The sequence below is a fragment of the Antedon bifida genome, chromosome 8, assembly GCF_963402885.1.
Source record: "Antedon bifida chromosome 8, ecAntBifi1.1, whole genome shotgun sequence".
NCBI classification, from domain to species: Eukaryota; Metazoa; Echinodermata; class Crinoidea; order Comatulida; family Antedonidae; genus Antedon; species Antedon bifida.
The window spans coordinates 21170549-21198214 of NC_136233.1; the positions used below are offsets into that span (position 1 = coordinate 21170549).

Genomic DNA, 27666 nt, shown 5'->3' on the forward strand with positions numbered 1-27666 from the left:
TAGACCTAGGCTAGACCGACCTGAGAAGTAAAATAATGTTCGTTGAGCTTGTTTTTATCAGATTCTGTACATTCAATTTCAGTTTTATTTATCTCTCCATCCATTTCCTCCACCAATATGTAGAGGGCCTTTTTCCGCTCGAGTTTGTGTTTAGAAAAGGATTCAAGCGGTAGATACTGTGAGGAATTGAGAGGCCTAGCTAAAACTAGACGGCAATTTGTTGGGTTTTTAAAGCTTAACGATAACATGGCTGCTCTCGATGTAAGACTTAAGAAGGTTAATAAAGTTTACCATGAAGGGGTAAGTCCAGTTTTTAAACATGAAACAAGCTAGGCCAGTGCCTGTAGTTTTTAACATTTTTTAAATTTGTAAACATTTTTAATACTTTTAAATTTTTATCCTGCAGGCCTATGTCTTTAACAATTTGAATTTTATATTTATTGTTTTTATAATAAGTGATTTTTAATTGTAATTTTGTTTTAATGTTTTGATTGTATGTTCTACATTTCTGAATGTCTTTTATATTTGTATATTGCATTTTATTTTTCTGAGTGAAACGCTTTTGTTAAACTTCAATCTTTCGTTTGATTGCAATAAAGTTCTATTCGTATTCATTCGTATTCGTATTAGTTTAGGCCTAGCTAGCCTAGTTAGTAGGCCTACTAGTATTTTGTGAAGTTGCTACTACGCCCTCTAACTTATCTAGCTGGAGAGAGGAGAAGCCTGTGGCCGGCCGGCCGCCCTATAGGCCTAGGCTACACTACTTTCTGGTCAGGACAATTTGACTCCCTAAAAATAGTCTGTTTATCCAATATAGAATAGCCTATACTTTAATAAACCATATTTTTTTCAAATTGAAGAATTATAGATCTAATAAGATAGTCTTCAATTTATCAGCATAAAAATAAAGTTTTTTTTATTAATTAAAAAATTGTCTGGGTTTGCCTATTTTTTTGCTACAGTGCATTTGCTTTTTTGGGGGTTTTTTCCATTTTTTTTCTTCTTGTTGCAGGAGGTATTGGCTGGTGTTGTAGTGGTCGATAGTAAAGGAGAGTTACAGCACCAGGGTATAAATCTATTAATAGAAGGCTTAGTTACATTGCAGCTGAGCTCAAAAAGTGTTGGGCTATTTGAGGCATTTTACAGTTCACTAAAGGTATTTATAAAAGATGTGTATAATTTTACCCTTAGAAAAATGAAAAAACTTTTTTTATTCTGGAAATGTTTTATCAAGACTGAAAATAATTATAGCAAGTTGAGAAATCTGGAGTGGTAGAAAGACTAATATACTACTGAAACTATTAATGTTTGTCTTTTATTTTACTTCAAAGCCCATCACGTTACTTAATTATAGTTTAGTGGTTGCTAAACCAGGGAAGCTTCCATCAGGAAGGACTGAAATTCCATTTGAAGTTCCGTTAAAACCGAAAGGAAATAAAGCTCTTCATGAGACATACCATGGAGTGTTTGTCAATATACAGGTACTGGTATGACCTTTGACATTTAATTTCATACTTTAACTTTTTAAGTTAGTAAAAACATTTGATGGAAAGATTTTACTTAATAAATTATATATCATAAATACGAAAATGATGCAGATTATTTTTAATGATTTTCATTTATTTGCAGTATTTAATCAAGACGGATATAAAGCGCCCTTTACTAGCTAAAGATCTAACGAAGACAGTTGAGTTTATCATCGAGTACAAACCACAAAAGGAAAAAATAATTCCAAACCCAGTTTCATTTTCAATCAAACCAGAAACGCTACAGAATGTTAAAGATGTAAGTTGAAGATGTAGAGGGATTGCGATCAGCCAGTTATTATATTTACCTAAGAGATTATATAATTAACTAGAGGGTTAACTCCAATGTAATTACAGCGCAAGAAGTGATTCAACATGCAGAAAGACCATAGAATGGCTTTATCACATTGGCCAATCAGATATGGCTATTTTGAAGTCCTGTCCACTACGACCCAGCCATGTACCATTACATCTTCTTATACAATCCCTGTATGCAGAAATTTACCAAAAACTTATTTATTCTATTGCCAAAAACTGATTTATTTTTATAAAATCTTTTCATGACATTTTACGACATTATTTTTTATACTAAATTTATTTCGTTCCTAGAAATCAAATCTTCCCAAGTTTCTTGTAAAGGGACGACTAGATTCAGCTCACTGCAACATCACAAAACCACTGACTGGTCAGTTGGTAGTTGACCACTGCGATGCACCTATCAAATCCATTGAAATTCAACTGGTCAGAGTAGAAACTTGTGGATGTGCTGAGGGTTATGCTAGAGATGGTAAGTTCTAGGGTCATAGGTCAAATATAGAGTCATAGGTCAAATATAGGGTCATAGTTCAAATCGATTAATCATCAAAGTTATTACTAAAAAAAATAACAATTATTTATTAAAAAATCATCCTTTTTTTTTTCTAGCTACCGAAATTCAGAATATTCAGATTGGTGAGGGCGATGTCTGTCGTGGTTTAACGATTCCAATCTACATGGTATTTCCGCGATTATTCACGTGTCCAACCCTTGCTACTAGTAATTTCAAAATAGGTAAATATTGTGGCGATTGCATTGATGGATCACTTAAGGTTAGGGACAGTGTTGCCTGAAAGCTCTGCTAATTTTTCTTGCTGTTTTACTTTATCGTTTTGATTTTGCTTATTTTATTTTGTATCTCCATTGAGATCCAGCCACTGATACCTTCAACATTGTCAATTTTCTTCTTTTTTTTTTGACAGAATTTGAAGTAAATGTTGTTGTGGTATTACAAGATGATCACCTGATAACAGAGAACTTTCCAATTAAGTTGAACCGTGCATAAAATGACATTAATACTGCAGTAAATCCACTACTGCAGTAGCAGTAAATCCACTACTGCAGTAGCAGTAAATCCACTACTGCAGTAGCAGTAAATCCACTACTGCAGTAGCAGTAAATCCACTACTGCAGTAGCAGTAAATCCACTATTGCAGTAGCAGTAAATCCACTACTGCAGTAGCAGTAAATCCACTACTGCAGTAGCAGTAAATCCACTACTGCAGTAGCAGTAAATCCACTACTGCAGTAGCAGTAAATCCACTACTGCAGTAGCAGTAAATCCACTACTGCAGTAGCAGTAAATCCACTACTGCAGTAGCAGTAAATCCACTACTGCAGTAGCAGTAAATCCACTACTGCAGTAGCAGTAAATCCACTACTGCAGTAGCAGTAAATCCACTACTGCAGTAGCAGTAAATCCACTACTGCAGTAGCAGTAAATCCACTACTGCAGTAGCAGTAAATCCACTACTGCAGTAGCAGTAAATCCACTACTGCAGTAGCAGTAAATCCACTACTGCAGTAGCAGTAAATCCACTACTGCAGTAGCAGTAAATCCACTACTGCAGTAGCAGTAAATCCACTACTGCAGTAACCACCAGCTTTACAGGATGATCACCTGATAACAGAGAACTTTCCAATTATCTTGAAACTATGCATAATATTATTAATTATGTTATTACAATATATTATTACTTCAGTAAATCCAGTACTGCAGTAACCACCAACTTTACTAGAGACAGGAATTGTTCAAAAAGGCTGCAAATGGGCATAGGAACAGAGTGATATTTGGGGCCGGTGGTTTTGAATTTGTAAGCAATATAGACAATTTATTTTTATGGCGTCACCGGAAAAAAATGAATAATTTCTAACAATTGTTTAAAATTCATTAAAAGCATTATATATTATCTAAGATACAATAGGTACTATTAAATATTATTTTATTAAATATTATGTAAATAAAATATATAAAGTTATTTTAATTGATAAACTTAACAGACAGAAAGCAGATAATTAGAATGATTGTACCATGGATTTAAGTTATAGGTCCATGATTGTACTAATAAAGTGGCTGATTTATTAAAAAAGCACTTCTGTATGACAATAATTAACCTATTTCATTTTTAAAAATACTATTTTTATGTATGATTATGTAGCAAAATATGTCTTTTGTTTGTACTGTACTAATATTGAAATTTATTATATATAAAGTTACCATACTGATGTGAATAATAATTGTACCTTAGCGATTGAGAAATTGATGGCCTTCTAAGAAAACACACTTGTCATCAGCAATATGCATATTATTAATTTGCTTGGGTATGGTACTCTAATGTATTTTAATTATATCATTTTAATTAATAAATCTACACAATATTATTTTATGAACCGAGTTACTTGTTATTTGCTTTTTCCTCCCCCTTCAGTTCCTACAAAAATTAACAAATAATATAATACTGTATATATATATATGAATAATAATTAATAATACTTGTCTAGTATGCCGCCAATATCAGTTCTATTTTCAATTTCTATTCAATGAAATAATATTGTGTAACAAAATAATACAGTACTGTAAATCGTGTGTACGCATGTCAAAACTGATTTGACCAATCCGATTACAGGGAATACCCTTTCGGTACCAAAACGAGGCTATACCTATTTTTCGACGATCAACGTGTTCCACTTTTTCTCTACACGTAACACCACCGTACACGACGTATCCAGACCTCCGTTGGACGAGGCTTTAGAAATTGTAAGTTTTTATTCTTAAATTCCACTTGAGTATCATAAATGTGCATAATAATGGTTGTTTGATTTAATGTAGTATTTTTTTACAGCTTGTCTTAAGATGGTAGTTTTCCTATCCCATCATGTTACAGTTTCGGTTGAAAAATCGTGTGTATTTTCCATGACGTAATAACTGATTGGTTGACTATTCAATGGGGAATACACACCCACTTCACACCTCCTACAGAGAGAATGTGCTACATGGCCTAGGCCTAGCCTATTTTCAATTTTTCTATAAACTAGGCTTAGAAACGAAACGAAAATTGTATCGTTGGTATAATTATATGAGACTGTAGTGTTGTCGATGTCGGAAAAGTCACGTACGTTTTGTTGAATTGTTGTGGTCACACTTCAAACAAGTTTATAATCCATGTCCGGGTGGTGGATATGACAAAAAGGTCATCTACTTCTCTAACTACTAACTAGGCCTACACTACTAGAACTACTATACCACCAGCAAAGTGTATGCCAACAACTGCAGTGCCTAAGCTCTAGCCAAGGGCCAAGCCTAGTTTAATTATATTTATACTATTTATTACTATCTAGGCACTATACAAACAAGTGAAGATACTAAAAAAAATCGAATCAAACTTAAATTGATCGTTATAAATAATTTTATTGAAAAGATTGGACACATTCATAATAAGATGGATGTCACTCTTTTACTGTCATTTTTAAACTTTTATTTTAATGTTTAATAACCTCTGTGTGTTGACATTTGTTACGAAATAATGTAATTTTACATATGTTTTTTGGCTGTTAATTACCACTAATAATAATACCACACTTTACTTTAATTGCTGTTTCTATTGCTGTAAATTTGTATTCAGGATGTCTTAAATGATGACGGTTGACCTCTCTTTGACCATATAATAGAAATTTTCCCCCATGCCTTGACACCTGTTTCTCTTCAGTTATTGGTCAAACAATTAGTTTATTCCATAATGCTATTTATGCAGTTTGGCATATGCCAATTTAGTTAGTAATTTAAGGATATTTATAGAACTACATCTGTATTAATGTTGATTGTGAGCGCTTCAATTATGATTAACAATATGTTATAGCAGAATTAAGAATTTCAGCCTTACAGTAAATTAATTGTAAATTTCAATTTGTTTTGTGTTGTAATAATTGTGCTACATTAACATAAATATTATTAATAATAAGTTCATTTTTGGTAGAAAAATACTTACAGTTCCAGATGTATACTACTAGGCCTAACTGATCATTTTGTTTTATTTTTGATTGGTATAAAAACACATTTGTTGATAAGTATTCATTCATTTAGTCATTAACACTTTAACGTATCTACCTGGGCCATCTGTTAATTTTTAATGGGTGAAAACACAGTACTTCTGGTTTCAAGGAAACACAAATTATAGAATAATTAATATACCGCTATAGAAGTTATAATGTTTGGTACGTGCTAAAATGTTTAGGGTAAATTTATAACAAAATGGTATAACTCTAGAATACCCAGAGCTTTTTAGGGTGATGATTTGTTAAAATTAAACTGCTAGGTGCCTTAAAATATGCTTTAGGGTCTGTTTCTGCTGCATAGCGCCGAATTAATCATGTATTTCAAAATATATTTAAAATATAATTTTTATATTTACTGCGTTTCTGCTCAATTTTGCTCATGAATAACCGTTTAAATCAGTGGGTGGTCGTCATAAAAATGTATCCTGTTCTTCACATAGAATTGCATTGGTTTGATTATCTCCATTTTTCATTAATTTCTAGTTATTGTAATTTAACTTGGAAAAAACACAACATGAGTAACTCTTCAGAGTGGATTCGCCCAGATGCCGTTTCCCGTTGCACTTGGCATCTTGGAGAAGATAAAGCCAAAAGTCCTCATATTCATGAGAGTTCGTAAGTTAATAATTGTATGGTCCTAATATTTTATATTTTTTGTCATTAAAAATTAATTTTTGTTTAAATAATATAAAATACACAATTCTTTTTGCTAACTGTCTTCATTTGTTTGGTTCAATTTAAAAATTAAAAATAATTTTGAAATGATGCAATGTAAATGTCACATCCAGGGGTCAACACCATGCTGATAGAATTAGAAATCATTAGGTTCCCTGGTTATCTAGGACTTACTGTAGGCTCACCGTTGCCAACATTTATACAAGCAACCTTTAAAAAATACATAATCTAGGGGCTTGTTTACCATATTAAATCAAATCTGTCTTGTGATCTAAACTTTCTGTTTCAATGACATTTTAAGCCTTGTTTACACTATCAAACTTTATGTGACAAAAAAATGTGATATGCCCATAATGGACATGATGATTTCATATCACTACCACCATAAACTAAACTGGAATTGTTTATTGTATTACAATTTTTTTTTCATTACAGAAAGGATAGTCGGCCAAAAATATTCCCCAACATTTTACATAATATTGGATTCACGCCGATGGTGAGAATCAACAATATAGCGCCCTCTGAAGGCGTCAAGTGCGAAATGTGTAAGTAACGAACAAAACTTTTTAGGGTTTTTAATTAGTAAGAACAAATAATTAGTTAAAATTAACACAAATTTGTTTTTTTAAATAGAAAAAATGTGACATATAAGATCTTGTGTACATTATGAAGAATTTAGTTTGTTTTAGACATTCTGTGCACATTTAATTGTTCATCAATAGCGAATGTGGTGAGCTACTGTATTAAAAAATAAAATGTTTTAAAGTATAGTAGTAATAGAGAGTATATATAAGGAAGTAGTTGATAACAATTAACATTATGTATGAATTGTTTTTTTCTATTCTATTCTAAATATAGAAAATGCAATATTATTGATTGAGTGATTATCTCCTTATGGAACTGCCAATGAGCCAGTTTTCTGAAAGAAAAACTTATCTGATAAGTTAACCTCTATAGTACTATTTACACAGTACATAGTTATGTTATGTAAACAGTTCATTTACAAGTCTATAGTAAAAGTGATACTTTTATGGTGTTGACACAATATTGTATTGTATAAAGGTTACTGTTTATTATCAGTAGTTGTGATACCCCCCTAAGCTATTGAAATAACAATAGCTTAGGGGGTTTTTCACGATGCTCAGTATATTTCGTTTTACAATTGTTGATGTTTCTCCATTCATGCTATTCATAGTATACTGGTTATTTTTATCATACTGTAGGGTAAAGAAATATTCATCCATTTAAAAACAAACTCTAGTTTTAAGCCCTATCTACACTATCAAACTAGTTTGACAAAATGTGTGATGTGACCAAATATAGTAGTGATATGACTGTAACAATGACATCATCATATAGGCACATCACATTTGTCACATAAACTTTGATAATGTAGACAGAGCTTTATGTACATTTGCGGGAGTCTATAAAAACAATTTTATTAATCATTGTTGTAGAGTATTGGGCTACAGACAAACAGCATCGACAAAGAGATTACAACTTTATTATGATGTGCAAACATGTTTATGTTGTAACAAATGTTTACTTATGAAACTTTTCCATGTTATATCAGACTATAAATCTAAACAAGTTTGCATTAATGTTACATCACATGTTACATCACATGTTACATCACATGTTATATCGATGTTACATCACATATCTTTCTAATGAGTTTTTTTACATCGTGACAAAAAACCTTGTGAAAGTGTTATAACTCGCTAGTATTATCCCATGGGATATCCATGTAAACAATCTGTTACAATTGTGTTGTGTGTGAATTGTGCATACATTTTTTACTTTTTCAAAAATAATATAATTATAACCAACAGCTTAACATCCCATTTGAAAAGCAAGGTGAAGCATCAAACATGGCTCTGACAGAGCTTCAATTTTCTTCTCTGTTTTTTTTTGGGTTCTATCTACAAAAGCTATGCCCTCTCTCAAATATAATAAAGTAAAATTATGGTAAAGATTTTATCTTTAAATTAAAGAAAGGTAATATTTAAAGAAAAGAAAAATGTGATGTTTTTTGCAGTGGCAAAATGCGAGTTTTTTAATGCCGGAGGCAGCGTAAAGGACCGTATCGGCCTTCGTATGATCGAGATGGCGGAGAAAGCCGGGGAATTAAAACCAGGCTGTACTCTCATTGAGCCCACATCTGGCAACACAGGTACGTACGTATTGATCTTTACATATTTTCTGTTAAGTCATTGTTGTTTGTAAATATCTATTGTTACTGTATTGCTCACATATTTGGTAATATTTATAATTTTACCATAGTAACTTTTGTAATGTTTGTAACGCAAGTTTGTGTTGCTTATTTGAGAGAAAATAATTTATAAATCTATATTAGACTTCTTAGAAAGCTACAATGAGTAAATTCCAAAATGTTACCCGACCATATATATTGATTAGTTGAATGATAAATATTGTTTAATTAGTAACTTTTGTAATGTTTGTAACGCAAGCTTGTGTTGCTTGCTTATTTGAGAGAAAATAATTTATAAATCTATATTAGACTTCTTAGAAAACTACAATGAGTAAATTCCAAAATGTTATGTTGACCATTATATTGATTAGATCCTCTTTATGATAAATATTGATAAGTTTAATTCACTTATAAAGCCAGAGGGAGTAACCATATTAATAGCTGGCTCCACTCGTGGTCTTTTATGTTAGCTTAAACTAAATTTTCTTGATTTTAGCTGATTTCAACTCTAACGCTAATATATTTCTTCATGATCGTTGATGTGTTTACTAGTCTCTGGTAATGATGCACTTAACCCATGAACCCCTTAAGGTCTGTAATTAACCTAGCCCTAGGGTGAGATAAAAGATAATGTCAACTCGCAATGTTTGATAAGGCACATTAGGCTTCAAATAAAAGAATTTTTTTATTTAATATTTCACTCAGAGGCCTCACAATGCCCCAAGTCTGTATTGTCTGTTTTTATGTTAGTCCACCAGTCAGAGTTTCAACTTTTGTCTGGAAAATACAATTAATTATGAACTCAAATGTTATACGTATGAAACGCCATATGTGCCAAAATATATATCTTTTTGCCAATAATAATTCAAAAGACAGTTTCTAGAACCTAAACTAGTCAGTAGACCTATACTAAATGAAAAGCTGGTTACTGTACTGTTTTTTAGTTTATAATTTGTTTTTGCCATAGGTATTGGAATAGCCCTAGCAGCCGCAGTTAAGGGATATCGTTGCATCATCGTCATGCCCGAGAAAATGAGCAACGAGAAAGTAGACGTGCTGCGTGCACTTGGAGCTGAAATCGTAAGGACGCCAACAGAAGCACGGTTTGACAGTCCAGAATCGCACATCAGCGTTGCTCAGAGATTGAATCGAGAAATTCCAAACTCTTTAATCTTGGACCAGTACCGAAATGCTGGCAACCCACTTGCACATTATGATAGAACGGCTGAAGAAATCTGGGACCAGTGTGATGGTCAGTACAGACTTGTCAAATTTTTTTTTTCATATTTGATTTATTTCTTTGTTATATGCTGGGTGACATGGAACAGCCTGCATTGTTTGATTTGAATCATCTTTATTTTTCATGTTTTGAAAGAAAATAAGTATATATAATAATAATTATAATATTTTTATCCATCTTAGGCAAATTGGACATGATTGTCGCAGGGGCAGGTACAGGAGGTACCATATGTGGTCTGGCAAGAAAACTAAAGGAAAAAAATCCAAAGATTAAGGTATACAAACACTTTGTATGTTTAACTTCTTTAATGTAGTTAGAAAATCATAACTATTATAATTTATGAAAATGTTCTGATAGGATTTTTGTACCAAAATTATCAAAAGCAGAAAAAAAAATGTAAAAAAAAATTTTTTTATATAATGTAGATAATTGGTGTAGACCCAATTGGATCAATTTTAGCGTTACCGGACAGCCTTAATGAAACGGATGTTACATCATATCAAGTGGAGGGCATCGGTTATGACTTTGTTCCAACTGTCCTTGACAGAGATGTTGTTGATGAATGGTACAAAAGTGACGACAAAGAGTCCTTTAGAATGGCCAGACGGTTGATACGAGAAGAAGGTATCTTGTGTGGTGAGTTGAAATTATTAACTAACATTGGCGCACAACTAAGCAGGTTTGAGTTGATATTATTAATTAAAACGTAACAAAGTGAATCGATGACGCAACAGTGTTGCAAACACAGCTGCGAGAAATCAAATCGGTTTGATTTCACTCAACGACGCAAGGCAAAAGAACACTGGAAAACATAGTACAGCGCGAACCAGATCAAAGTCTACGGCAACTAACGTTAACACACATATAAGCAGGTTTGATTTCACGCAGGCAGAGGCAAACACAATTATTGGAAGGGCATTTTCTTACGTTGCGTAAGTTGCATTGCTAGTGGGAAACACGCTTTATTGTGAATGCTTGAAAGTAGGTAATATGTTAGTTTTGTGTTCTCCAACCTTGACAACCTAATAATTAAATAACAACAACATTAACATATTGGTTTCAACATTATTATGTCTCTTGTAGGTGGAAGTTCCGGCACTGCATTGTCAATAGCAGTTAAAGCAGCTAAGTCCCTCAAAGAAGGAGAAAGATGTGTTGTTATCTTGCCAGATTCAGTGAGGAATTACATGTAAGTATACAGCAACGATTCTTGAAGAGTTGTGAGAAATTTGTCTGGTCTAATAATAGGTACTAAGGCTTTTTTCTCCTTTATAAATACCAAGTGCCCTTTTTAAGTCAATTACAGCATTTTTTAATCATTTTTTAGGACCAAATTTTTATCAGAGGATTGGATGATAGAAAATGGGTTTATGGATAAAGACTATGGACCAAACACACCACAAAGCCAATGGTAAGTTAAAACCAAAATACAGACAATTTAAACCAAAAACACATAGTGGGTGAAAACAACTGTTTTGCGTGAATCCAATATATTCACATGTTAATTCTCAGGTGAAGGCATGAATTTTAAATATAATATTTTGTTAATTGTACATAAATTAAATATGTGTAACAGAAAATCATGACAAAAACACATGAATTTCCTCTGAGTGACATATTGAATTGAATAAAAAACACCTCATTCTTGTCTTGTGCAGGTGGTGGAACTTAAAGATTTCAGTACTCGAAGTAAATGCGCCATTGACAATCTTGCCAACTGTGAAATGTCAAGACTGTGTTAACATAATGAAGGAGGAGGGATTTGATCAGCTACCTGTGGTGAATGAAGGAGGGTGAGTAAAGCTATTTCCGCACTGAGCCTCCTGTATTCCAGTTAATGGCCAGATAAGGAGTTCCAAATCATTCCAAAGTCTATACAAATGTACAGTACAGTGTGTTGGATCCAGCAATTCTATAGTTAGCTTTACATTATGAAGCTTAGTTCTCACTTGGATACCCTTGCATTACATACAGTAGGCACAACACGAGTAAGTTGACCAATCACAATCGATCATTCGAATGGTGCATCATGTCATGATTGGTCAAATGACTTGCTGTACTATTTTGCTTTATTTATCATTCTTTACAATTCCTTGTAGTGTTATGCTTGGTACAGTTACTCTTGGTAATCTGTTATCGCAGCTGTTAGCTGGACGAGTAAAAGCTAATGCACCTGTATCGGACATGTTATACAAGAAGTTTAAGACGGTATGTATCAGTTCTTCTTGTTGCCCAATTTTAACTTTTTGCTTTCTACTTTATTAGAGTAATAAAAAAGAGTAAAAAAAAAGAATGAAATCATACCAAACTAAAAAAAATCTATAAATTCAAAAAATGTGTCAACTCAAAAGTCATGGCTAGCTAAGTGACCCTGCTTATATTATATATATATATATATTTTATACTTAACTTTGTATGTCTTACGCAGAAGGAAGGTGTAAGAAAATTTGTTTTTAAATTTCTGTATCTTTATGTATGCTTTTTTTCCTGTATATGTTAAGTATGCTTTAACTATTGTTTACTTTTTGTATATGATAATTCAATGTATGTATTTAGTTTCATGTTTTCTTCTCCTTTTAGGTGAGATTGGACACAACATTGGGAAAACTTTCTCGTATTTTGGATATCGAACCATTTGCACTTATTGTTCATGATCAGAAACAATGTATGTTAATGAATAAAATTAGTTTTAAATTATATGTTTTACCCGATAAGTTGTAGATGAGTATTAAAGTTTGTATATTTCAATTATTTTTCAACCATAATTTTTAATTTTATCCCTTTTTTTTATATAGATGTTGGAGATGGTGATGTCACAAAAAAACAAATGATATATGGAGTGGTGACCCAGATTGACCTTGTCAATTATGTCACCAAAAATCAGCCAACATCTCCACTGCCTACAGAGGTCAATTCGCCTGGTTTCTAATTTCCTTACATTTCTTTTTTAGATCTATTTCTAGCTCACTATAAATATGATACTGGTCTTCAAAAAACACCATGTTCATAATAAATGTTCTGCTTGAGTAAGCGTTCTGCTTGAGTGAGCGTTCTGCTTGAGTGAGCGTTCTGCTTGACTGAGCATTCTACTTGAATAAACATTCTTCTTTTTCAAAAATGTATTTGTACAGGATGTTCAACCGATGAACATCTACTGTATCTTAATATTACTTTCCATAAGTGATGTTTTGTTCTAATCTACTGGAACTCAAGTGAATTTTTGATTTGTACGCTTCATGCCGTACACGAGTCTGCTTTTAAATGAGCCCAACAGTATCATTATTTATTGTAACTTGTAAAATTAATGTGTGTGCATTATTATTATACTGGTGATTTATTATAAAGTGCAAGTTATTTATAAATCAAAAGTGCTATAATTGTGAAAAATTATTGAAGTAATAATTTAAAAAGTACAGGTACTAAAAATTAGCAATCTCTGTTTTGTCAAATCATGCCCATTGACCTCTCCTAACTTGACCCAAGTTTGTGTCTAATGGCGCCTGTGAATAGTGTTGTATTAATACAGCAAGCATGTGTGCTTGGTTTGAGCACATTCTGGTTACAGTACTTACTTTTACGTCATGCAAGTAGCTTAGAATAAAGGCTGGATTTAGCTTTATCATAGCTTTATAGTGTTTTATGATGCCGTTTTGTTTTGGTGGACGGTCGTATGTAAAAACGTTCAAAACGCGATATACAGTACATTTTGTTTGTGATCTGTACGTGTGCCTTCAATTGTCGTCAAATGTTTCGAGATCTAGAGTTTTTAATTCTATTTTCTTATCTTCATTTTGGTAGACAGGCATTTTGGCTTGATTCTCAAGATTTCATAGCCTTGATATTTTATCTACCTTTTCCTTAGTACTTTTACATTTAACCCTTCATATTCACAAAAAAAAACCTCTTCTGATGAGGTATATTTTAATTCAGACCAATAAATAATAGTGCTTTATAACAGTGCTTTATTTATGTATTCTTGCCATTTGATTGGTTAATTTCATATCACATGATGTTTAATAGTACAGTACTATTAGTTCTACTAGAATGCAAAAGTTAGATTTACTGGTTGATATCACAATATCATTGTGCGCGTTCGTTCTACCCCACGGTGAAAATCAGAACAGTGTCTTTTTAATGACATAGCTTTCAACATTGTTTATGGGACTGGAAAGCAGCGGGTTAATTGAATAACATTTACTTTAGAAAATATACATATGTTATAAAGCAAATAATGACAAACCATAAACATTCATTATTTGTTGTAATAAAGTTAAATGATCAATATATTTTAAAAGCAGCTTTAGAACATGTTCGTATGTTATAAAGCAAATAATGACAAAACATAAACATTCATTATTCGTTGTAATAGTTAGATGATCAACATATTTGTTGAAACAAATTTAAAAAGCAGCTTTAGAACATATCTGTATGTTATCAGGCAAATAATGAAAAAACATAAACATTCATTATTCATTGTAATAGTTAGATGATCAACATATTTGTTGAAACAAATTTAAAAAGCAGCTTTTGCATATACATGCCGGATATTTCATCTATATATTTATAACATTATACAGTTGTATTTTTAGTATAATTTTATTCTTGTATTAAAGCTTTTTCCTTCTACATTGTGGTTTGTCTTTTTTATAAAATGTTTTTATTGTGGACATGCCAATTTCATTGTCGCATACCATACATGTATGTAAGAAGTGTTTTCAAAAAAATTAGGCTAAATAAACTTATTATAAAATAGTTTTTATTGTTTACAGATAGTGTACAAAGAAATTGGTTTATCTAACCTTTTATACATACAAATCTAACATCTTACTTTGATATATGACCGTATTCATTGTTTTACTACAAATTGTTAAGTTATAGTACAGTGTGTTCAGTTAGATAAAACAGTTCAATACTGTATGTCCACTGTAATATACAGTACAGTACGTTCACTCACTATATAAAATACAGTATTAGTTATAAAACAGTACAGTAAGTTCACTTATATAATGTTGAGCATACAGTACAGTGTTCATGCTTATATAATGCATAGCATACAGTACGTTCATGCTTATAGTAATGCATAGCATACAGTACGTTCATGCTTATAATAATGCATACAGTACAGTACGTTCATGCTTATAATAATGCGTACAGTACGTTCATGCTTATATAATGCATACAGTACAGTACGTTCATGCTTATATAATGCATACAGTACGTTCATGCTTATATAATGCATGAAATACAGTAGGTACATAGTACAGTATTATGTTAACAATATGTATGGCATTTAATATTAAAATAAGGTGCAAAAATCTATAACTGAAATTTTAAATTTAAAATTTTTTAAATTGAAATAATACAAAACATTTTGACCCCATGAAATATTCCAAATATTTAAAACGTTGATATTATTAAATAATAAATAGGTCACTTATTTGTAAATAAAATAAGTACATTAATTTTTTTTTAAACATTTAAATCAAGAAAAATGGGAAAAAAAAATTATTAAATACATTATATGAAAAACCAAATTAGATAAAATATACTTGCACATCAAACCCTGTTTTGAGTAAATAAATGTTTAAAAATAATGAATTTTAAAATATTAAATAATTGAGTAGGTAACTAACTACATGCACTGTGGAAGCAACTATTAATATTAGTCCATATAACTATATTGATTTAATTATCATGATCTATCATTTTAGTTACGATAAAAAGAAACATTTCACACAGAAATCGCACCATGATCTATTTACAGTATACTAATGAGGAATATGGTATGAGCCAATACGTTTGAGTAACCAATATTTATGTCGCTTCAGCATGACATTGCTGTTGGTTCAGTTAAAATGTTACCGTGCTGCGAGCGTCTGAAAGTTCTTTCGTGTATCATTAAATAACGTCGCGGAGCAACCGAAACCTGTAAAATTACATTGATGTAGCATTGATGTAAAACAACGGTATCTACGCATAATTATCTTCCCACTTATAAATTATCAAGGCTATATCGGTATACAGTAAATCCACTCCTTTGCGATACCTCTTCTAAGGGCACTTCTATTACAGGGACACTTTCAAGAAACTAATAAGCAACAATATAGCCATTATTTAGGGGACAATTTGTTGGGTCCTAAACTAGTCCCTTAAGTGTTCCGTTGTATATCCTTTATCCACAAACTTTTATTATGTCTACTGCACAGGTTATTGTGTATTATGGTGGCATAATTATGCCGTATTATGTAAAGAATTTCTGTATTTAGAATAGAACCATAGAAATGAATTGAGAAGCAAAATATGTACATCTATATATGTTTAGTGAAATCCTTTAGGGCGCATTTTTTTTAAAACTGTTCTTTACAGTATGATTCTTTATAGATTGTACGATATTAACAACACACTAAGCATCTGGCAATTCTTGGTAAGCTGGGGGCGGGTAGTCATCTTTTGGGGTACCAACAGACGAGGGCGAGTTATTAGTTGAAACCTCACTATATGGTGGCGGTGTCATTAAGAGGCCTTGCGTTCCTGTGGAGCACGGTACAGTGGGTACGCCATTGGTGTTGTCCAGGGTTTCCGGCTCCACGTACATAATAGTCGCCGGAGTAACGAGATGAGCACTATCGTTGTCAAATTCATTTGGAATACTTATTTGATCTGAAATAGGAAAGACAAAAATAAGTGTAAAATTGTATGCTATGTTCATATTCCAGCGACAATATACATCCTACAGTATCTGCAACATACCATAGCAATAATTTATAAATAATAATTAAGCAAATATTTTTAATTTATACCCATAATCGTCATTATAAAATATATTGTGCAGCTGTTCAACTTACTTGATGATACAACCGACATCCTTTGTTGTAAACGGCGCCCTCGTCTGACCATAAGCGCAATCAACGTCAGTTTAATGAGAACAATAAGCGCAATAGCTACTGCTATCATGGTACTAGTTATCAGGTTACTTCGGTTGCTGTTGGTGTCCCAGTCGTCCCAATAGTTGGGATGAGGGGTAACATACTCGTCATTGTTTGTGTCGTGCGGTTGGTCCGTGAACGGCAATGAAGCCGGGTAATATTGCTGATTATTGTAATCGTTTCTATTATTTTGAGAGTAAGAGAAATTCATCAGCTGCTCCACTGAAAAAGTAATAATAAATTTCGACTTATTGAATGAATTTATAAAGTATAAAGCCTAAAAAATAATATACAGTTATATACTGTTGCTTTGTGTTCAATCATGGCCTCAAAATGTTTTACAAGATTGTTTGTTATTGTATGTGTGTGTAGGTGAAGTTTATGTCAACATTATTCTACTTCAGTTACTGCAGTACCTGCTTTTTTTCATTGAAATAACTCGTTGGTACATTTCCCAACCAAGTTAGTCTTGCTTTCATTTCAGATTTATGAATAAAATAACAATTTTTTCTTTTATTTCTATCTTTAAAGAAGGTAATCCTACCAGTTTAGCCCAGTAGGTTAACTGATATTCAGAGCCCTCTTTAATAAAAAAAAAATGTAATTCATCATTTTTACCATTAGGCTACCTGACCAATGCTGTACTTACAAAAGGTTGTTAGATTTAGTGGAACAGAATATATCTGAGCCTGGGTAGTAGTTGTGGCTTGGTAACAACTAAAAATCAAAACTAAAACAAAGTGAAAAATACTTAGTAACTATATAATATTAAACCAGACTAAAATGTATAGCCTGTATAATTCTCTACAATATATTATTGCAAGTTACAGTAGTAACAATGATCTATATCTATATAATATATAACAAAATGCAAATTATTGTAGGGGACACATACAGTATAAATACAGCATTATAATGTATATAAATAAAGTCTTAATTTGAAGTTTGGATCCTTGGCTTATTGTGTTAAAAAGTTTTTCAAATATTGTAATGTAAGCCATAGTAAACTTCTTACTATAAATAATGTGTGCACTAGATGACGTTAAAGCCATCTTATTCTTGAGATTGCAAAGTTGATAGCGACACTAGCCTAGCCTAGATTTCAGCTGACTACCTGCAAGAAAGGAAAAACATTTTTATGACATCATTGATTGACAATAACAAAAAAGGTAAATATGATGGTATACAAATCTATAAGCCTAGGCCTAGCCTATCATTAGCCGTTTATGCATAGGGCCTAAAATGTTAGGGTTAGGTAGGGTATGTGTATGTTAAGCTCGCCTCCTACTCGAATCTTCTCTCAAGACTCTACTAGGAAGGAGGCCTAGAGGGCCAGGCCTAGCCTAGCCTAACTAACTTTTAGTCTGCCCTCCTACCTAGCTAGGCCTAGGCTAACTAACCTAGAGTAGGTTACTTACAATTATCAATAGTTTTTTTACGGATTCTCCTGGAATTATGTCCGTTTGTTTATGTTATTTTCATTGTCAAAAACCAAAACAAAAACACAGACAAATCACAAAATCATGGCGATCGTCATCGTCGAAAACAAAACAAGTACAGTATCTTCTTTTCCGGTTTTGATTTTGTCAACTTGCTTTTTAACGAAGTATGTCATTGGTTGTTGACATTGTTGGTAACTTTTACTAATTCTAAGCTTTCTTTTCCAAATATCTAACGTAAAATAATGTCATCATTTATATAATTATGTAATATACGACCATTATTAATACAACATTTTCAATTATAACAGTAATTATGATATCGAGTAATATGTTATTTCTTTAGGGTATCATTTAAATATCCAATGGGAACGGTTGTAATATCAGCTTTCGGTAGATTACAATTTTGCGACCTCTCCGCGTATTCGAGACGAACCAACGCGGATATGTTTTGCCAAAATTAGTAGGTTTGTTTTTTATAAAAAATCACTATTTCTTTTGCAATATACTTATAATAAAATATAATATAGAAATATAGTGTAATTAATGTAATGTAAAGTGATTGTGTAACATTCTTTGACTGTAATTTTATGTAGAAAAATGTATGAAAAAATACAGAGGCTGCACTTTCTCTAGCCCTTCCATGTTTTACATTGTGCTTTTGGCGCGGCGGCGGGTAAATATGGCAACTCGGAACGAAACGGTACGTCCATGCTTGGCATTGGTTTTTAGTTCCACAGATACTGTACAGCCTGTACATATGTGTTTGTACCACACCAGCAGCAGTGTATTTGGAGTACATTCAACCAATAAAAACTTACTTAATTTCTATCAGATAAATACTGTGATCGAGCAACAACAATATATATATGCCGAGATACGGATCCCCCTTACTCCTTAGGCTAGGCAACCAGGCAGCTAGCCCTACCCTGCTGTTGTAGCCTAATCCATGCCTCATGAATGACCCACCAGAGCAGGGAGGTAGCCAACCCATTAAAAAAAACTGGCCTGAGAGATATGGTGAAGTGTACCTCTCCACACTAGCTGCAGCTGCGGTCTAGCCTTGGTTGTGGGATGTGTTTTCGGAGGCAATTTACATCCTGAAAGACTTTGTTGAATATAAATGAAAATTATCTTCTGAAGAAATAGAAATAAAATGTTTAAAATACAGAGAGACACTACATCATATTTTCACTTCACCCAACCAATGTGATTACCAAACGTTAATAAAAAAATATATATATAAACACAAACAAGGCAAATGATTGTTGTGGGTAATTTATACACAGCGTTTTTCATTTCCAATAAAACAATAATTGCATTTCACAATAAATTAATTTAAAATTTTCTAATGGGCCTACATTGATACAGTTACTGTATATTTTATTGTTACAATTTTTTTTTTTTAGGTTTAAACATTTCAACCTAACTAAAATGTGTATAATGTAGAACTTTTTTTCTGTACAGGTTCAGAAAAGTGTTTAAAATCTTGAAAAATGCAGTCTGACGAAAATTCTACTCCATTGTGTAAGTTGCATGATACCTACTGTAGATTGAACATTAACATTTCTTTTTATATTTAAGGGATCGTATTAAAATCATTCTACTGCAGTAACTACATTTTCTGCCAGTAGAATAATTAGACATGACCCCTAAAGCTGTATTCTAAAAGTGTCTTGCTGTGCATTGAGTGAGTGCAGGATCTGTTTAAGCTTTAGCCTATTCTCACTCGTGGTAATTTTTCATTGGTGACCGAATAATTATTACTATCTGAAAAAAAAACTGTTATATTTAAGTCTTTTGATATTATCTGTATATGGTATTTAAATTGAAAGTATGATAAATATTTATTTAGGGTGTGAGGATTGTCAGGATACGCATGAGACAGAGTGCCCTCTTGCAGGCAGCATTCTCAATATCCTCGGAGAACCTATTCTGAATAAGGCAGAAGCTACTCTTCCAAGAAGTCTCAACTTGAAAGTCATTGATGGGGAGAAGCATGTTGTTGCAGGAATTGCAATTCCAAAAGGAACACGATTTGGTCCTTTTGAAGCACCTCTTCTGGATAGTATTTCTAATGACAAATTGGAAGGATTTTTTCTAAAGGTAAATCAAATGTTAAAACACTGCAAGTGAAAGAGAATTTGTTACAGATTAAAATGCTTAAGGATCCTAGCCACAGAAAAGAAGGCAAATTATGTTTACTTTTAACACATTTCAGATATTCAAAAAAGACGAGGAACCTGTGTACCTTGATCCAAGCAATGAAGACAAATGCAATTGGATGTGTCTTGTGAAAGTTGCTGGCAATGCAGTGGAACAGAATCTTAGTGCTTTTCAATACAAAGATGGCATAATGTACTCTGCTATTAAAGATATTGAGGTTGATGCCAAGCTTCTGGCTTGGTATGCTCCACATTACGGACGTCGATTAGAAAAAGAAGCGTTGGAAAATTATCAAAATTCAAAAGGTAAGAAAACAGTACATTTATTTCAAAGTGATGTTTTTACAGTTATCTGAAAAATCGAAACAGCACTACTGTACCTGCTAGTGTGCTACTTTTTTTTCTGAATTTTTTTTTTAGGTGAAGAGTTACAAGAAATAAGGAAGAGGAGTATTGGCAAAGAGTTTGAAGAAACAAGTTCGGTAGAATCATCACCAGCAAAAAGGACTAAAAAAGAAGATACCATTCAACCAAAGATTGTGTCGCCAAGTAAAAGTCGCAAGCAGCGCGTTATTCCTTTTGCAACTAGAAAATCACATCGGCAGTCGGAGAAAAAATTTAATGTTAAAGAATTATTTAGTATTAAAGAAAATCCTGTTGTAAAACGGAACACAAAGGCAGATGGAACAGAGCCATGTGTTGTAACGATTCCTCAACTAGAACAAGGTTCAGATGGTTTTTTCACAGTCAATGATGTTTACAGCAATTCTGTAGAAGTTGTCAACAGTGATGATCCTATTCAAAGTAAAGATAAGCCATCTGAAGAAGGCACAAGTAGTGTTGTCGTAGATGAAATAGGTGGGAAGGGAATTGATTGGCAATGCATAGAATGTAAAATGGTATTTAATGATCAGTTTGGGCTAATCACTCATGTTCAAAGTGAAATTCATACCAATGCAGATGTGATTGCTACTTTAGAGACTACTCTACCAGAGCCCATAGAGAACCAAATTCAGTCAACTTCACCAAGTACAAGAAAATCCACCAGAGTAATAACACCATCACCAAAAAAAGCTGCTGCAGATAAACTCCAAGAAGAAGACAATGTGGATGAGGTGTCCACATCTGTTAAAAAAAGAGGTAGAGGAAGACCTAGAAAGAATCAATCTGAAAAGCATTCATGTGAAATGTGTGAAAAGCAGTTTGATTCACGAACTCAACTTGTTCAACATTACTTGAAGTGCCACCAAGATGATCTTGATAAGCTAGAAACTGTTGATATCTACGGTTGTCTAGAATGTGGTGAAGGATTCTGGAAAAAGACAGACTACGAGTCACATATGTTGAAGTCTCATCACGGTATACCATGCAAGGCTTGCGATTTGACCTTAACATCAATGAAAGCATATAACAAGCATGTGCTAATGCATTCTGAAGACCTCATTCCTTGTGGAGTTTGTAACAAGAGGTTTCTGAAAACTGTTCTTCAAGCTCATCTTCTTGAGGAACATGGAAGAAAAAATCTGGGATGTACTATGTGCCCACAGAAGTTTCCTTCAACAACTCTTCTCACAAGCCACCTCATTCTTGACCATGATATTAGGTTGACAACACAAGACGAAAAGAAAGAATGTGAACAGAAGTCTGACAATTTTACTTGCGATCTATGTAAGGCTGTATGTGAAGAACCAGGTCTGTACATTTCACATATGCATGAAGTTCATCATTTGCTAATGTTTCGGTGTGATTACTGTGAAAAGGTTTTCGGAACACAAAACAGTCTAAAGAAGCATTTGGAAGCCACACATTCAATGAAAAGTCAATTTATTTGCGAGTATTGTGAAAAGATATTTGTCCATGAGCCATCATTAAAGAGACACGTAGAAGAGGTACATGAGCAGAAGACGTTACCATGTGATATTTGCCTCAAGATCTTCCCAAGTCAACGCCGTCTTCATGAACACATGCGTACTGTCCACAAAATCATTGTGTCAAAGCAGTCCTCCGTAATTGAAGACTTATTCAAATGTAAGATATGTGATCAGGAAATGGCCTCCAAAGGAAATCTGAGAAGACACATGGCAGTTCATAGTGGGCAGGGTACAGAATCGGAATTCAAACTTAGGAACGACCTAAAGTGTAGTTTATGCGGTGTGCAGTTTAACAGACGTTACCTTTATATGGAACATTTAGCACATCACAAGGCAAAAGGAGAGAAGGTAGATGATATTGATATAGATGCTGATGATGTCACATGCAGTCTATGTGGAAGAGTTTGTACAACTAAGCAAAACCTTCACCGTCATATGGCCATGCATGAAGAAAAACCTTATGCCTGTCAACTTTGTGACAAGAAGTTCCTTCATGAAATGTCTCTTACAGAGCATATTTTAACAGATCATCCAGAAGTGAACATTAATGTTGGTATTTCAAAAGTGTACCGATGTGAGCATTGCCCAAGTGCGTTCTTGCGACGTAATGTGTACAATAAACACATGCGTAAGCATAGCAATCTCATGTACAAGTGTGGTCAGTGTGAGAGTGTCTTCAAACGTAAAGACAGTGTCCAGCGTCATAACTGCCGTGTAGACCTTGAATCGCAAAAACTCTTGACTTGTGAGGAATGTGGTGCATCATTTAAGTTTAAAGAGAATATGGAAACCCATGAATGTACAGATGAAGATATTTTAAAATTCAAAGAGACCAAAGAAAAGATGTCAAATAAATTTAATTGCAACAATTGTACGGAGACATTTGATGATCAGTGGGCTCTAAAACGCCATAAGAAGAAGCATTTACCAAAGTTGCATGAATGTGAAATGTGTGGCCGAAAGTTTCAATGTAAAGCGTCACTCAAAACACACACAAAAGTTCATTATAAGGTTGTCCATGACACTGAGGGCAACACACAGGTTGTCAAAATACCGTATCTTAAGAATTCTATTCTTAACATCTGTCCTGAATGCCATTGTCAGTTCAGCACACAGAAATCATTCATCAATCATTTGAAAATGTTCCATTCCATTGAAGCGCTGCCATGTACTATTTGTCCTAAAGTTCTCACCTCAGAAGAAGAGATCAGTATCCATACTGAAGAACATCAGCAGATGGTTGTCACAGATGCAGAAATCAAGAAGCAAATGGTCAGTAGCTGCTGTGACCAATGCAATCGTGTGTTTCTAGAACCAGCAAGACTGGCCAAACACAAAAGAATGGTGCATGAGAAGCAACAGGAGTTTATGTGTGATACATGTGGAAAAATGTTTAATCGAAAAGATTCATTGAAGGCACACATCCGATCCCACACTCAGGAAACTGTGGCAGAATGCAAAGATTGCAATAAAAAATTCAGATCTCGCATTGCTTACGATATGCATGTAAAAATCCACCTGAATCAGCGTGACTTTAAGTGTACATTCTGTGAAAAAGCGTTCATTCAGAAAGGTAACTTGAACAAGCATTTACTTACTCACAACCAAACATTTAATTTTCAGTGTGAAATATGCAAGCGAAAGTTTAATAACCCTGCATTGTTAAAACGTCACGCTCTCATTCATGACGAAGGTTCCAAACTACAATGTCATATTTGTACACACAAGTTTACACGTCAGTACTTTTTGAATAAACACATTAAACAACATCATGAGTTTCAAAATTCATGTCATTGTGAGCAGTGTGGTTCTTTTTTAAAGACTGTAGCGTCATATCGCCGCCATATGCGTCGTAAGCATCCACAGGTTCTCGCTTCTGACTACTCGCCAGTCATGTACTCTGACGATCCGAGTAAGGTAAGGAAGCTCGGAGCCGTGGAGGATGAGGAGGAACGAAATGATGCAAACGAAGAAAACATATTGCAAATTGAACATGCAAAGTTCGATCCAGAAACTGGAAACATCATTCAGGAGCTTTCAGTTCCGGCCAGTAGTCTTGGTCCTGTTTTGGGGTCAGTCATCCATGGTGAAGAAGGATTTACTGTTCACATCATCCAGTCGCCAGAGGTGGTTGTAAGATCGGCCGAAGACGGCGAAGTAGTAACAGCAGTCAGTGATACAGGAACTGTGCTACAATTGGATGATGGAACTGCTGCCAATCTGACACCAGATGTTGTGGAAGGTGTTCGCGTGCTGCAACAATTTGTTGAATTGTCTGGACGGGTTTCAGAAGCAGAACTGACCCAGGCCACTGCTCAAGTTACTTATGAAACTGTTGAACAAATCTAAACTTATATTATATGAGTACAGTACTGTATGCAATGTACAGGATGTATCATGTACAGATATCACATCCTTCCATTTATGCCATACCCAGTTTAACCTTTTAGAATTGCAGTGTGTCTCTATAAATGTTTTTATCTCATTAATTTTTCATAAATCAAGAGATTGGGCATGTAAGTAAATAATTATTTTGTGAAAAAAGGAGGCGGGCAATTTGTATCTACTAGCTGTTTCGAGAAATTGGTTAGCCTAGAGAGTTTGGAGGTGTAAAGCTCTGTGTTAGATGCGATATACGTATGATTTTGTCAGGTGTTGGTGTTTTATGGAAAGCTGTGGAGTTTAATAAGTTTGGAAAATGGTACAAGACAATGCATTTGATGATTAATTTATAATACATTTTCTCCTGGTGCCATATGTATGTGTTATCCATAGACACACCTGAAACAGTACTTTACTTTAATTTTTTTATTTTTAAAGTGTGTTTCCCACTTAAATATAATATATTACATTTTCTGATTTGTTTTTTATCAAAGTTCTGTTCTATTTGATATGTAATTAAACATAACTGCAATAATATTTAATTTTATGGTAATTTTAATTGAAAAATATAAAGATATCAAACAGTATTAAATGGCAATTGCAGAAATAATCTTTGTGTTATAACAACTATGTTTACAGAACCCATTCAGGATGATCCATAATTCTCCACCTAGTAAATTGGGGTTTAGTATGACCATAAGGTGTAAAACATGTTCCTTTTGTTCCCTTAGGGGTTCCAATGGAGGAGTTAAATAAATAAATATATCTGGTAATTTCAACAAATATCAAACGGTATTAAATGTCAAAAAAAAAAAAATATCTCATTCTTATAAACTAAAGATTGATTAGTCATTACTAAATTACAAAGACAGCAACCAAATTAACCTAACATTTATTGTACAGTAATAATGATTAATTTGTTGTAAATTTTGTTATTAATTATTTTTATAAATAAACTAAAGTTAATTTGTAAAAGAGCACGCCGTGTACGAACCAAATAAAATGATATAGGCCTAGTAATTTAAATAAAATCAGTCGACATTAAAATATATAATTTGTTTGTACTGTATTTTTGTTCTTTTATCACTGTATTCTGGTAGATATTATTATTACTCCATGTCTGCTGTTTTTGACGACATCATGTCATTGTGTATGCTGCTCTGTGGCCGTATTCAGAGGTATTTCACCAAGTATTTATTGGGCAAGTCACCACTCACTGAGCCTAGAAGTACTGTAGGACATGCGCACTTGTCCTTGTCCACACTCAATGCGAATTTGTTCGCGCGAATACAAATCGTCGGCTTATTCATTTGTTATACTGTACCTATATTCATATTTCCATATTCCAAATCCCTCTCTGCGACGAATTATATTTCCTTGAGGAGAAAATAGTTTTGTTTCAAGAATTGTTTCAAATTCTGGAATCAATCAAAAGCTCATCAGAAACACGCGCGATGGTAATGCAAATCTTGTAAACATTGCGCGATTTTTTTTGTTTTTTGCCAAGTGGAAAACAGGCTTCAAGATGTCAACCTCCAATTAAACAGACCTGTATTCGAACTGGAACATGGGCTTACACTGACAAATACAAAAGTGATGTGATGTGTGAATTTAGTGTGACAAAAAATAATTTTATTTATAAACCAGAAGAAACAAATATTTATTTATGTTGACTTTATTTTTTTAATGTTCAAAGTTATTTTCAAGGTAAATATTTCTTAATAATAAACTTATTTCTAATGCTTGCTAATATGCATACATTACTCAGTCGCTTGTCCATATTTAACCACGAGGCAGTGTAATACAGACACCAGAGAAAAGTAATTCTTCCCTGCAGACACAAACGTACAGTATTAAATTATTTAACCCTAAACCCTAAATGCCATTGGTTGCTTTTTTTCACGCTGCTGCTCTAGCCCGCTACTTCACAAGAGATGACGTAATCCGATATAAAGCAAGCATCAGTATTTAGTACTGAGAGACTGACATTTTTGCGAAATTGGAAACTGCTAGACCCAAAAAGCGTCTGGAAAAAGAGTCTAACGGTTAAATGACAAATCCCAAAGCATTTCTGGTATTTATGAGTCCCATGATATTATATAATACTGTAAATCAAAACAGTCCATGAAAGTTTTTGTTTGTACCATGGAACTATAATAATTATAGTTCCATGTTTGTACTAAAGTGACAGAAATTGAGTCTGTATTTCATATCAAAGTTATTCACTTCTGTAACAAAAAAATAATATTTATTCACATATAAAAAGAGAAAAGAAACGTTTAATTATAACTCAAAAACCATTGTTGACAATTTAAGTATTTTTTGCTTTAAATTACATTTTTTGAGGTAAAATAACTATGATGTGACAATAAAATGACACATTAAAAAACAAATTTGAAATAAAAAATATTTTTCGTCAATTAAGCGAGCAGCGTTTTTTGTAAGAAATATTTCTTGTTTACAGTATAATATATCAGAACCGCAACCACGTTTTTAATGAGGCGGATAAAGTTTAATGAGAGAGACAAGAAGTACAGACAGGAAAAATAATTATCTCGGTAATGCATATTCATAAGCATTTCAGCTACGAATTATGATGTAATGGCTTGTCCTATTGGCTAATTTATGTACACCCAAAATGGACGGTTTTATACATTTTTTTAAGACAAATTTGAATATTTATTTATTTTTACTATACAATTGTCATAAGAATATTTTATGTAAACTTGTTTGCTCAAGAAAAATGATATTATATTTAATCATACACATTTTGTGCTGTTTTTATTCGGTATAATGACAGCTTCCATGCGGTACATTGTAACCAATCAAAATCCACCTTACGTAGGCTACATTGTATTTGGC

General features: G+C 33.1%; 4 protein-coding genes across 6 annotated transcripts; 3 read left to right on the plus strand and 1 right to left on the minus strand.

Annotated features, from left to right (window-relative positions):
- The first annotated feature begins 144 nt into the window (after window positions 1–144).
- LOC144850730 (vacuolar protein sorting-associated protein 26C-like) lies at window positions 145–2988 on the plus strand. The gene is made up of 7 exons (XM_078708130.1): window positions 145–300; window positions 1013–1156; window positions 1332–1481; window positions 1630–1785; window positions 2136–2313; window positions 2451–2576; window positions 2765–2988. The coding sequence occupies exons 1-7, from the start codon at window positions 247–249 to the stop codon at window positions 2845–2847; spliced, it is 891 nt and encodes a 296-aa protein (XP_078564256.1). The 5' UTR covers window positions 145–246; the 3' UTR covers window positions 2848–2988.
- A 1499-nt stretch (window positions 2989–4487) lies between these two features.
- On the plus strand, window positions 4488–14647 carry LOC144850462 (cystathionine beta-synthase-like). The gene is made up of 13 exons (XM_078707746.1): window positions 4488–4599; window positions 6378–6509; window positions 7005–7114; window positions 8608–8742; window positions 9749–10033; window positions 10204–10295; window positions 10447–10657; window positions 11105–11210; window positions 11349–11432; window positions 11680–11814; window positions 12121–12229; window positions 12602–12686; window positions 12817–14647. Exons 2-13 carry the CDS (start codon window positions 6409–6411, stop codon window positions 12948–12950), a joined length of 1587 nt encoding a protein of 528 aa, XP_078563872.1. The 5' UTR covers window positions 4488–4599; window positions 6378–6408; the 3' UTR covers window positions 12951–14647.
- A 113-nt stretch (window positions 14648–14760) lies between these two features.
- LOC144850463 (uncharacterized) lies at window positions 14761–18509 on the minus strand. Its single transcript, XM_078707747.1, has 5 exons — window positions 18366–18509; window positions 17963–18061; window positions 17597–17677; window positions 16867–17169; window positions 14761–16681 (listed from the first exon to the last, which is right to left on the minus strand). Exons 2-5 carry the CDS (start codon window positions 17997–17999, stop codon window positions 16425–16427), a joined length of 678 nt encoding a protein of 225 aa, XP_078563873.1. The 5' UTR covers window positions 18000–18061; window positions 18366–18509; the 3' UTR covers window positions 14761–16424.
- Window positions 18510–18814: 305 nt separating this feature from the next.
- LOC144850459 (uncharacterized) lies at window positions 18815–25873 on the plus strand. 3 transcript variants are annotated; one of them, XM_078707743.1, is made up of 5 exons: window positions 18815–18849; window positions 19854–19913; window positions 20242–20492; window positions 20608–20857; window positions 20972–25873. In XM_078707743.1, the coding sequence occupies exons 2-5, from the start codon at window positions 19883–19885 to the stop codon at window positions 24769–24771; spliced, it is 4332 nt and encodes a 1443-aa protein (XP_078563869.1). In that variant the 5' UTR covers window positions 18815–18849; window positions 19854–19882; the 3' UTR covers window positions 24772–25873. The 3 variants fall into 3 exon arrangements, with proteins under 3 accessions (XP_078563869.1, XP_078563868.1, XP_078563870.1); XM_078707742.1 differs by having other exon boundaries at window positions 18823–18853; XM_078707744.1 differs by lacking the exon at window positions 18815–18849 and adding an exon at window positions 19264–19367.
- The last annotated feature ends 1793 nt before the right edge of the window (window positions 25874–27666 follow it).

Excerpts from the sequence above, each read along its gene's own strand:
- LOC144850730 (XM_078708130.1), top strand. The coding sequence starts at position 247 with ATGGCTGCTCTCGATGTAAGACTTAAGAAGGTTAATAAAGTTTACCAT. Across the intron at positions 1,157-1,331 it reads CATTTTACAGTTCACTAAAG|CCCATCACGTTACTTAATTA; the intron begins GTATTTATAAAA and ends TTTACTTCAAAG. Across the intron at positions 2,314-2,450 it reads TGAGGGTTATGCTAGAGATG|CTACCGAAATTCAGAATATT; the intron begins GTAAGTTCTAGG and ends TTTTTTTTCTAG.
- LOC144850462 (XM_078707746.1), top strand. The coding sequence starts at position 6,409 with ATGAGTAACTCTTCAGAGTGGATTCGCCCAGATGCCGTTTCCCGTTGC. Across the intron at positions 7,115-8,607 it reads AGGCGTCAAGTGCGAAATGT|TGGCAAAATGCGAGTTTTTT; the intron begins GTAAGTAACGAA and ends TGTTTTTTGCAG. Across the intron at positions 10,658-11,104 it reads AGAAGAAGGTATCTTGTGTG|GTGGAAGTTCCGGCACTGCA; the intron begins GTGAGTTGAAAT and ends TGTCTCTTGTAG.
- LOC144850463 (XM_078707747.1), bottom strand. The coding sequence starts at position 17,999 with ATGGCTTTAACGTCATCTAGTGCACACATTATTTATA. Across the intron at positions 17,678-17,962 it reads TAGTGCACACATTATTTATA|TTTTGATTTTTAGTTGTTAC; the intron begins GTAAGAAGTTTA and ends ACTTTGTTTTAG. Across the intron at positions 17,170-17,596 it reads ACTAAATCTAACAACCTTTT|TGGAGCAGCTGATGAATTTC; the intron begins GTAAGTACAGCA and ends TTACTTTTTCAG.
- LOC144850459 (XM_078707743.1), top strand. The coding sequence starts at position 19,883 with ATGCAGTCTGACGAAAATTCTACTCCATTGT. Across the intron at positions 19,914-20,241 it reads CGAAAATTCTACTCCATTGT|GGTGTGAGGATTGTCAGGAT; the intron begins GTAAGTTGCATG and ends ATATTTATTTAG. Across the intron at positions 20,493-20,607 it reads TGGAAGGATTTTTTCTAAAG|ATATTCAAAAAAGACGAGGA; the intron begins GTAAATCAAATG and ends AACACATTTCAG.